The sequence below is a fragment of the Rhododendron vialii genome, chromosome 7a, assembly GCF_030253575.1.
Source record: "Rhododendron vialii isolate Sample 1 chromosome 7a, ASM3025357v1".
NCBI lineage: Eukaryota > Viridiplantae > Streptophyta > Magnoliopsida > Ericales > Ericaceae > Rhododendron > Rhododendron vialii.
The window spans coordinates 17,624,695-17,636,997 of record NC_080563.1 but is presented as its reverse complement, the minus strand read 5'-3'; the positions used below and the strand labels follow the sequence as shown (position 1 = coordinate 17,636,997).

At 37.0% G+C, this 12,303-nt stretch overlaps 1 protein-coding gene across 1 annotated transcript; it reads left to right on the top strand.

Moving 5' to 3' along the window:
- Positions 1-5,744: 5,744 nt before the first annotated feature.
- Positions 5,745-12,019, top strand: LOC131333828 (cationic amino acid transporter 6, chloroplastic-like). Its single transcript, XM_058368590.1, has 5 exons — positions 5,745-6,220; positions 6,740-6,962; positions 8,532-8,862; positions 9,597-9,825; positions 11,393-12,019. The coding sequence occupies exons 1-5, from the start codon at positions 5,827-5,829 to the stop codon at positions 11,986-11,988; spliced, it is 1,773 nt and encodes a 590-aa protein (XP_058224573.1). The 5' UTR covers positions 5,745-5,826; the 3' UTR covers positions 11,989-12,019.
- The last annotated feature ends 284 nt before the right edge of the window (positions 12,020-12,303 follow it).

Here is a 12,303-nt window from a genome sequence, read left to right as displayed (position 1 = left end):
TCGCTGTAGGGGGAGTGTGAACTTGTGGTTTGTCACCATAAGGTCATGGTAAAGGTTGTGCTTAAAAGCAACTCATCTAAGTGCTAACATTGTTAGTAAATATGATCTCTATTTAATTCAATAAGCTTAAAAGGCACTTTGTAATTAATTAGGATTATTTTGTTGATACTTGACCAAAAGAGGCATTTTGTTCCTCCATAGGTGATTCTATTCATGTTCTTCTTTCCACCTTTTCATTTCTGTACATATTTATTTTGTCTCTCTTGTCAAACAAAAACACTGCACTTTTTGAACATGAGGGGTTCCTTTCAATCCTTTGGCATTAGAAAATTACAAATGAAGAGATAGTGAGAGAAAAATCATCTATAACTAATGGGGGGAGAGGTGAGGAATGAGGTCAATGGAAATTTAGGTGCCCCACTTAGGAAAATCAAAAGCAAAAGACCAAATTAATGCTTTAATTTAAAGCTACTAGCCTTCTGAGTGCAACTTAACTACCAATCACATTGAAAAGTTGTCAAAATGCCACTCCCCTTTTGCTTTCCTTATTATTATAATTATATATGTGGATATGCTTATTACTGTGTGATATGTTATAATAGCCCCATCTTAATTAGTGGCACCAAATCATGTGTCCAAGTCACAGTCATCTGTCTTTGTACCTTTGCAATGAATGTCTATAGATGCTTTAGTTTAAAGCTAGCTAATGCCTAACTCAAATTTGGACTTTGCCGAGAACTTGTAGTGTATGGCCCTTGTCCTTTTGGGTATTGCCCTAAATCATAGCGAGTTGCAGAGCAAGTGCTAACTTATGGAAGCACATTTTTGTCTTAGGATCGATGCAGCTTCTCTGCGGTCTCACATTTGGACTGAACAGTGCAATTCTGAGAACGAGATTGTTCGGTCTCCTTTGTTTTTCGGAAATCAAACGTACAGATTTCTCCCTCACTCAGAATCTCAAAATTGGAGTCATGCAAAAAATTCAGCCCCGTATCAAATGAGATGTTAGTTTTTTCAATAGGTAAACAAGATGTGGACCTTTGATGGTCTGGTAATGTAGCTAGTTTCTGTGAAATTTAGTTCTCTCCCAGAACTTGAGCAATTTTTTTGTGTGGTACTCCTTCCGTCTATTTTTAAGTGTTTCGCTTCGTAATTTCAACTTATTAAAAAAATATCATCATTACACCTTTCACATCAACTTTTACCTCCACTTTCCGTACTTACTCGCTATGGAGACATCATCATTACACTTTTACTTACTGACTTTTCAAAATGGAATCTACTTTTAGGAGCAAAATGAAAAATGCACCAACTTTTACCCACTAACTTTACAAAATTGTCATTTATTAAGAGACAATCAAAAATGGAATACTGAACTTTAAAAAGAGAGACGGAGGGAGTAGTAGTAATAATGTCCTCATTAAATATTCGTAACAGCAAAAAGGGGAAAAATCATTTTTGAGTGGTCGATACAGTGAAATTTGTTTTGTATTTGCTTCGAAAACAAGGATATGTATATTTGACTTTAACATGCACAAAATGGATATAATTCACTTCAGCATTTTGATTGGTTTCAAATTGGTCTCTTTACCAATCAAACTCTCCGTCGACATTGCTTTTCTTGTGACTCTCATGATTTCATTTTAGAACCATCCTTGGCACATAGATACCCAGTAAGTCAAGCATGCTCTAGAGATTTCAATCCGTAGAGCATAATCATCTAAGTAGACGATGACATCAAAAGTGGCCTAACGAAAGCGAAATACGAAATTTCGTGGTTGTGCCAACTGGAGAAGGAACGGATTAAAGACCACTTTTGGTCTCATCGCAAATTCTAGAGCGATGCATCTGTCCTCTCTCAATCACCGTGAAGAAAGATTTACCGGGACAATAGCTAGTGATAATTATACAATCAAGAAAAGCTATATTTCCTGGCCTATCATTGTTTGGCTGCTGAAATTACAATCTGGATTTGATTCGCGCCTTTTGACTTCATGTCAAAGGAAAATCAAAGTTTAGACAAATTAGAAAGAGAAGAAAAGAAGAGATTAAATTCTTTACACTACCGGTGTAAACATCTGTTTTCTCCAAATCAATTATATTGTGCACCGTCGCCATGTTTTATTGATTGAGACCACTATTTTGCAATGTGGTGCAATGTAATAGATTTGGAGAAAACAAATGTTTACACCGATGGCGTAAAGAATTTATTCTCAGAAAAGAAAGGCGGCAAGATAAGCTTGCGTGGTGCTGATGTTGTTGCACCAACATCTCCACTTGTGTTTGTATTCAAAATCTGATTCATTAAACTCTTAGTAACTGATAACCGCAAAATCTGATAGTAATCCTTTTCCTTTTTTTGAATGAGTCCTTCTGCAACCACACCCAAATACACACCCACACACACTAGAGTATGTAGTGTGTATGGGTGTGGTTATAGAATTATTGTTTTTCAATAGAACTTATGTGTTGCACTGCTGCTTGTAGTGGGCTGAATAACACGGTTCGGACAATTCGGTAAGCTCACCCAAAGGTCAGGTTTAACCCATCATTCTATCAGTTCAAGCCGGACCACGGTCCAAGTGACAAGGTCCACGCTACAGGGTTCGGTGCTATCAATGCTGGACAAACAAGTCCAGACTACCGACTCACAGTGGTATCAATATCCTGTTAATTTGGTTCGGCCAGCTCATACATGCCAACTCACCCATGTGCATCTAACCACTTTGCTTTAATTCATACGTCAGTTGTGACATCAGCCGAAATGGTTACCACATGAGCTAGGCATGAGCACGCGTGGGTGACAGCTCATGCACATGCACATTGGCAATAACCGCCTTATCTGATATGCCACCTGTAACGTCGGTCGAAACCGTTGTTGAGCGTGATAATCACGTGTTTACTTGGAGAACAAGTCTTGGAGCTCTATACAAGGGAAGAGGATCAACCTGAAGGGGTTACGCCGTTCTCTCTAAACCTTAACGCTTTGTACTTTCCTTTGCTCTTGCACTTGCTTACTTAACTATTGGAGTGTCTTGCCGGTTGCCTCCAACGGTTTGGGCACTAATGGTAGGTGTCACCAGTGTAGGTTAGGACGACAGAGCTAGGCTAGATGGGTCTCCAAACCAGAGGCTCAGGTGAGGACTTAGATTGAAATCACAACCCCACACTGCTTAAGTGAAATGACACAAAGACCCTCAGAAATAAGATGATCTAAGTACCCTTTTTGACTTAATTATGGAAAAGGGGATAGGCTCAAAACCAAAGTAACTGCAGAACCCTTATATGCTAGAATAGAAACATCAAGGTATATGCCCTATGGAGCTGTATTTACTAGCTAGCTAGCTAGGCTGAAAAAGGCAACATTCAAGTAGATCAAGCCTGGATAATTTTAATCAAAGTAACATGATTTGATCTCGATTCATCGGTTGCATAAACCCAAGATGCTTAAAGTACTGGCTGCAAGTTGCTTTAATTCTGGATAGATTTCTGGAAACTATCTGCTTTTCTTATTTTCTTAATTTATGGATTCCCAGAAACTATCTTCTCTATCAAGCTTCAGAATAACTTATCCTGAAGTAACCATAGTTATCATGAATCAGAAAACAAGAAGTCAAAAGTAAAACACTACATATGCTAGCTCATGAAATCATGTTGAGGACATATAATCTAATTCCTTCTAGTTTTGGAGAAATATTGTAAGGCTTCATTTAAAGCATTTTAGAGAGAAGGACAGTTTTATGATTTACATAGTTAGTCATGTCACATAGTATAATTTCGTCTATATAAAGGGGAGGATAGTGCATCAGGCAGTTGACAACCAGCACGTAAAAGACTTGTTAGATATTTATGACATGAATCCGATTATGGATTATGAGATAGTTAGTCAATTTGGAGTAGTTCGTAGTTTATGAAGAGTGACTTCTTATAAGTCACAACTTGAAACAAAACTAACTTCTTTGATCTTTTGGCCAAAAATATACAAATAGTAGAATAAGTTCTTCTCAACTGGTTGCTAGGGGAAGACATTAACGATCCTGCATTTTCACTGAGTTAGTTATTTCTTAAAAAATTGACTACTGCTTCCCTCGAGCAGCCCCTTGTATCCTAACTTTTGTTGCTGAGCTTTCCTTTTGTTGTATACAATTGCTTATAAAGGGGATAAAGATAAGTTTCCCAAATTTCAAAGAGTACTGCTTCACTCGAACATCCCCTTTATCACAACTTCTTTTAAGATTTTACAAGATTTTCTAAGCATTTTAGCTGCAACCATATATGCAAAGTATTGTGATGCCTGTCCCACCTTTTCAAATTTTGAGGAAACTTCAAAAAAGATGAGCTCAAAGTCCCTCTCTAGCTCTTTGTGATTCCTCTTGCTAGCTGATTTCAAAATGTTTGGACCTTTTTCCACCTTTCTGCATGCTTCTCCAATATTAAAAGAACCCTTCGGAGTCTTGGGCCTCTCAAAAGCTATGTTTGTGGGAGGGTGTGCGTTAATTTGTTTGTGTGAAGGGCATTATGGTCCTTTTAACATAGACTCAAAAGTACAACTAGGTGCCTTTCAATAAAGCTAAAGAAACCCATATATGGCAGAGCTTCTAAATGTACATATCGAGACCAACCTCCCATAATTTTAAGGCCTACTGAAAATAAATTGGCGTGAAATTAGTATTCCCACGAAGATTATCCTACAAGGCATCCTCTGTCCCTAAATCTCTCGTCTTTTAACTCGCATTGCACTTTTACCTACAGACACTACGCCCACCGAACTCCCAAGCGGAGAGAGTTCACCAAATGGTCGCCCGACGTTGTTTTGGTGTTGAAACGGCAAAAACAAACCATTCTCTTCATTGGTTTCATGGTTCTCTTAGGGCTCTTCAACGAGAGTCTTAGAGTTAAAAATTAATTATGACTTTTTAGAATAAAATGATTTGAAAAATAAGATCTTTACACCGGTTCAAACGGATTGAAAATTAGAATAATTAATTTCTTAACCATATTTTTTAATATATAAATCATCTAACAAAATTAAGTATTTCAATTTTCAATCTGTTTGAACCGGTCCAAAGATCTTATTTTTCTGATCATTTTATCCTAAAGGATCATAGTTAATTTTTAGCTCTGCGGCTCTTGTTGAAAAGCCCTAAGAGAACCATAAAACCAAATCTATTTTTTTTGTTTCAACACCCAAAACAACGTCCTACAAGCTGAAAGAGAGAAACAACGTCCTACAGGCTGAAAGAGAGAGGTTCCGGCCTATGCAAAACCAAATGAAGAGAATTGTTTATTTTTGCCGTTTCAATTTTGTTAGATGGTTTACTCCATATTAAAAAATATGGTTAAAAAAATTAAGTATTCTAATTTTCAATCCGTTTGAACCGATGCAAAAATCTTATTTTTTTGATCATTTTGTTCTAAAATGTCATAATTAATTTTTAGCTCTAAGGCTTTCGTTGAAGAGCCCTAAGATAACCATAAAACCAATGGAAAAGAATGATTTATTTTTGCATTTCAACACCAAAACGACGTCGGCGGTACCATTCGGTGAACTCTCACCACTTGGGAGTTCGGTGGGCGTAGCATTTTCCAATAGGGAGATATGAATATCTCCAAAGTCACAAATGTGGAGACATAGTGTATGGCTGAGAATTCTATTGACAGAGAAGGATTGATATATTTTGGAACAGAGGATCCGTGCCACGTTATCTATCACCCTTTAGGAGAAAAAAAGATCTACCAATATATTCTCTGCCAATGCCTATAAAACCTTCACCCTCAACCTTCTAATGGAAGCCAAAAAAAACTCTCTTTAATTCTCCACAAAAGATGGCTGCAGCCATTCAACCTCCGCCCCACACCACCATATTCTTCTCCACCTATCTTCACTCTCTCTCCCAAACCCCTCACCGACTCCGAAAGCGCATGTTAGCAACATGGACCCCAGACCAAGAGCTCAACCAAGTGAGGCTAAGGTCAGGTGCAGACATGAAGAGAAAACTGAATTGGTTTGATTTGGTAGCACTTGGCATCGGAGGGATGCTTGGGGTCGGCGTTTTTGTCACCACCGGCCACGTTGCTCTTAATATCTCTGGCCCTTCTGTCGTCATATCATATGTCATTGCAGGTGTATCCGCGCTTCTTTCTTCCTTGTGTTACACTGAGTTCTCCATTGAGATTCCGGTGGCCGGAGGCGCCTTTAGCTATCTAAGAGTGACTTTTGGTATGCCTGTTGATGCCTACAATTCTTTTCAGCTTCTTGGTTTTTAGTTTTTAGCACTGTTGTATTGATCTAAAGTCGGTCCAAAGCCCGACTTAAGTAACCATTATTTCGTTCGATAGCGATGGGCCAACTTGTCGCCCTGGTCATGACAACAACTCAATCACTTTCGGCTATTTTTCCAATGCCGCAATCATTTTTCTCTTAGTACAAGCCGAAAGTCCGTGATGGGGCAAGCCTTTCATTTAAATAGTGGTGAGGTCCATTTTATCACCATCCAATCTAATGTAGTAACTTTCAGTCTATCTTTCGGCATGAAAACCATTTTTCTCTTAGAGAGAACTAATATATGTCTCCATAGTCGTTCCGAAACAAAATTATATGGCAATATTTCATTGGTTAGCGGTTAGAGTTTCCTTTGTCACCATCCAATACTTATGTAACACCTCGGTCGCTGGCGACCCGACTGATATTATGGTATACATGATATATGAAATTAATTAATCTTGTGTTTTTTCGCAGGGGAATTTGTGGGTTATTTTGCTGGGGCAAACATATTAATGGAATATGTGTTGTCAAATGCGGCGGTGGCGAGGAGTTTCACAGAGTATCTGTGCTGTGCATTTGGAGTGAGTGATGCAGACTCATGGAGAGTTGAAGTGGATGGATTTGTGAAGGGTTACAACATGTTGGATTTCCCAGCTGTTGCTCTTATTGCTCTTCTCACTCTATGCCTTTGTCATAGGTGAATTTTAACTCTTGTACTCTGAATACGCTATTTTATTTTTTTTTAAATTTCTTTCATTCAAAATAATTTTTACTCCTCGTTCATTCGTATCCTTTTAATTCTTTGCAATCAATCGGTCGCCATTTTACTAGTTAATTCGCAAACAAATTACTTTTTGTATACAATTCTCAAATAGTAAGATTCGGCTTTTTGTATCTATTTCACTCGAACTGAAATAGTCATCATTTTGATTACGATATCGGTAATGTTACTACCACATTATTCATGATGAGTTTTCTATGTAAAAATCCTATTTGTAGGTCATTTTTCATTGTTTGCTTTAACATTGGCAAGTTACTTATATGAGTGTGTGTGCGCGTGCGAGTGTACGTACACATGTATGTATTTTTGTCTTGGTATCTTATTCTTGTTTTGGTTTTGGATTTGGAGTAAGTAGTAATAACAGTCATTGCATTTGATGGCCGTTGTAGTAGTGGTTTTTTTTTTTTTTTTTTATTGCTTTAGTGGCTATGCATGACTAGTTATAGCTAGGTCTATTGCCTGTTACTTTTATTTTTGTTTTGTTTCTTGGTTTCTACCTGCATGTTTGGCTTTTTGAGTCTTAAGATTTGATTCATTCCTCATTTCATGATCTTTGGCTTCGCTCATTTAGTCGGCTACCGTAATTTCGTTTTTCAAGAAAACAAAAAATCTAAATTTTTTTTTTTCAAAATTCTCTCATTTCACTTTTTGAATGAATTTTTTTTCCTATGCAATTTCTGTTCAGTTCTACTTTCGTAGGAATGAAAAATAGTCCTTGGAAGAAATATTTGCAGTGTATATTATAAATCACCTAAACATTTGGTTTAGGTTTTATTTAAAAAAAAAAAACAATATCAATTCAGAAGATCAACCGGACGACAAAAGGCTCCGTTCGGCTAAATAAGTCAATTGGTTTATTTTTTTTGTTCTTATTCAATTTTTTTTTGTATTTGTTAGTTTTTCATCAATTTTTTAGGGATTATTGTATCATTATGACGAGATGAATCTAAAAAATAAAAAATTATTATCGAAATCTATTTTTTTTTTGAATAAAGATGAAAAAATTGGCCTGTTGGCTTATTTTTGTCTTTATTCAAAAAAATTAGGTTTCGATCGTATTTTTTTACTTTTTAGATTCCTCTTGTTATGACGATACAATAATTTTCAAAAAATTGACGAAAAACTAACAAATACAAAAAAAAATTGAATAAGGACAAAAAAAATAAACCAGTTGACTTATTTAGCCGAACGGAGCCGAAGCCTCTATCTTTTAGCCATCAATTATTTGCTGTATATCTTTGAAATCTGATAAGTGGCTTTATTTGGCTTTACATTTCTTGGTTTTGGATAGGGAGCGATCATTACAGTATTACAACTAATCAAGGCTTAGTATATGATTGTTATCAACTGGTCATCATGAGCATCTTGACAATGTATACTATTTAATTGAATTTCTTGTTAATGGTCTACGAAGTAATACTCTCTCTCTCTCTCTCTCTCTCTCTCTCTCTCTCTCTCTCTCTCTCTCTCTGTGTGCTATTGCAGTACAAAGGAAAGCTCCATGTTGAACCTGATAATGACAGTGTTTCATGTGGTATTCTTCGGGTTTATTGTGATTGCTGGTTTCTACAATGGAAGTGTGGAAAACTTAGTAAAACCAGGAGGGTTGGCTCCTTTCGGAGTGAAGGGTGTTCTTGATGGAGCAGCCATAGTTTATTTCAGCTTCATTGGGTATGACTCAGTTTCAACAATGGCAGAAGAGATCCAATACCCTTCAAAGAGCCTCCCAATGGGCATTGTTGGTTCTGTTGTCATTGTCTCTGCCTTATATTGCCTCATGGCTTTATCACTGTGTGTAATGGTGCCTTATGACAAGGTGAGTCATCCAATTAAGCCCCCTCAAAACTGATCGACTAACTAGAATATGTAGTACGTACATAGGAGATGCCAAAAAGAAAAATAGTGCGACAAAAAGCCAGAGGTAGAACTTCGATCTGTCTTAGACCTTGCATAATCAACATCAATGATGCATAGAAGACCAGACAATCACATTTTGGTTGAATTCCATGAAGCACACAATATTCATTAAAGCTGCTAGTAGTAAACTCACATTATTTCATGTTCCTCGGGAAATTACTCAATACCAACAACCGCTTCAAACAAATAAAGTTGCCCTATGTTCGCATCTGACAATACCATACCGTAATCGAAGCTCAGCCAACAGACTCGACATTGGGCGGGGACCCACGTGAATCATACAACTCTTGTGACTATTTGGGACAAACCTCCCGGGGCCCAAAATCATTTTCTGTGTAGAGGCCAACTGGGTAAAATAAAAGAAAGTGACTTATTAAGACACACCAGATTTATAGTTTAGTTTCGTTTCGTTTCGTTTATATAATAAATAAAAATAACTTTTTAATTTACTTGAGGAATTTAAAACAAGAAGCTGATATGACATGTATTACAACAAGCTAGTCATCGTTGGAATGTGACTTACATCCCATGCATAAATAATTTTATGCTTGGTTAAAGTTCTCCTTAGTGAAATTTCCTAACCAAGAGGGCATGCAGTGTTCAAATTGGAATATTTATGTGTCATGCATACAGATTTCAGATAAAGCATCATTCTCCATGGCTTTCCAAAACATGGGATGGAAATGGGCAAGCAATGTGGTGGGAGCTGGAGCAAGCCTTGGAATTGTGGCTTCTCTACTGGTGGCCATGCTTGGGCAAGCTAGGTATCTTTGTGTCATTGGAAGGGCAAGGCTTGTGCCTTCCTGGTTAGCCAAAGTCCATCCTTCAACTGGCACCCCATTTAATGCAACTCTTTTCTTAGGTAAGTAATTAAAGTACTACTACATACTTTTTAGCTGCCATTAATTTGTGCAAAGCATAAACTCTTCTTGTCTTTCTCTATTAGTCAAAACAAGATAGGCAACCCCCTGTCAAATTATCGCAATGCCAGTAATTTCTTGTGCCAGATTAGTAATACTTCTTATCCAAAGGAAAAATAATAACAATATATAACACTATGGCTACACCAAATGCACACCGCGTTGTGTGAGACCTATCTTAAAGTCCCACACAAATGATCGAAGTCGCTCAACTTATTTTAAATGTCTTTTTAAGGAACCTTGTAAAAAATCAATTAGCTCAGTCGAATATTGGTTTTGATCAGTTCTTTGCTCAATTTCTTGTTAAAAACACATTTTAAACAAATTAAACGGCTCTGATTATTTCTGTGGAACTCTGAAATGGGTCTCATACAACACATACGGTGTGCAAATGGTGTACCCATAGAAGGACTCAAATAATAAATAGTGCCAACATACCAATGACTGAATTACAATGCCAGTTTTGAGCAAATTAGCAATGCTTTCGCTTTTACCTGAAAAAATTTGCTAAAAATTAAGGAGGGGTCCCAAATTTATGGTTTTTTTCATTGATCATTGGACCCAAAATTTATGTAGTTGTTCATTAGAATATAAGTCTACAAAATTAAATTCATTCGAATTGTGTCCCTCAAATAAGAGAGCCCAAACAGAAGAACTAAGAAAAGGCGCCCAAACTGAGTAAAAAGAGAATATGTGACCCAGATTTGCACAAAATGATTGTCACTCCCACTGTCTTTTTGAAGAGACCCTATAAAAAGATATACAATTTTTTGATAAAATAAAGTAATTCTGTGCATAGTTTTTTTTAAAATTTCTTTGCACTAATTAAATATCTCAATTAGTTATTTAAATTGGTGCAAACAAAAATTAAAAACTGTGCACAAAAGTACGGGGCAAATGGAGTAGTACTTTTACTTTTTGAAATTGACTTATCTTATTTTCTTTTTGCTTATGAAATTCGTAACGGGCATCTATTTTTAGATTTACTTTGGACCCCGTAAAGTCAAGGTTGACTCTACTCACTTAATGTAGTAATATTGTCATACAAGTATTGAGTTGTAGCAGGTTAACAATAGGTTAACAATCACACTGCTAAAACTACGAAATCCTCATGACCATTTAGGTTCCACTGTCTTGTTCGGCAGGACCAGTAATATCTTTCAACCATATCGAACCACATCAAGTTACAATCAATTGAAATCGGCTTCATGAAAACTGTTTTCTTCATTTGCACAATATGAAAGAAATTGATCAAGTATATACATTACGAAATTAACTTGGGGTGATGGAGAATATTATTTGCTTTATAAGCTCTTAAGACCAAAATGTTCAAGAAATTAAATACTCATTTTTTTATATCTCAATCACCCATCGTTCTCGGAAACTATTCATGGAAGATAAAATCCTCATCGTTCCCATATCTTGTTTACGATTTTTTATTTTCTATTTTCAAATATGAAGAAAAGAATCATGAATTCTTTATAATTCACCTCATAAACATTTTTGTAGGGGTTTGCACGGCATCAATAGCACTCTTCACAGACCTGGATATAGTGTTTGACATGATCTCCATCAGCACCCTCCTCGTCTTCTACTTAGTGGCAAACGCTCTCATTTACCGGCGCTACGTCATCACCACCACCAACCAACCACTCCCAACCCTCCTCTTCCTCTTCCTCCTCTCCACCGCCTCTCTCGGCTTCTCCTTATCATGGAAGCTCAACCAAAAGTACTACTGGTGGGGCCTAGCAACATTCGGCGGCTTTACTATCGCCACCACCTCCTTCTTCCACTACATGGTCCATTTCCACTGCCGCCACCTACCCCCACCTCCGGCGTCCAAGTGGTCAGTGCCTCTCATGCCGTGGCCGGCCGCCGCGTCGATTTTCCTTAATGTTTTCCTTATGACTAGCTTAAAGAGGTCGGCTTTCCAAAGATTTGGGGTGTGGGCTTGTCTGACAACTTTGTTTTATGTGTTGTATGGTGTTCACTCCACATACCAAGCAGAAGAAGTGGATGATGAGGTTGGTGGTGATATTGGAATCAATCATACAAACTCATCAACCCCACAAGTTACTAAGGTTGATATACAAGTGCTTTCATGAATAAAAAGGAGTTGTTATGTTCTTCTTCCTATGGAATTTTTCTTCCATGCCCCCGAGTGTAAGTGGCACGTGCCAATCCTGTTTTAAAAATATCCAAATAAAAAAAAATTTACTTAGAAACCTTTAAATAAATAAAAAAAAAGGAACATACAACAAATTATAGTTCTTGCTACAAAAATAATTTCTACAAAAATAATTTTATCACAATATGTTCACTTGTTGTGACAAAATCTCATTTTGTAGCATCAAGCCGTAGAAGGTAGAGTTATCGTGACAAAATCGATTTCGTTGCAACAAGTATGGTGGGAAACTTTC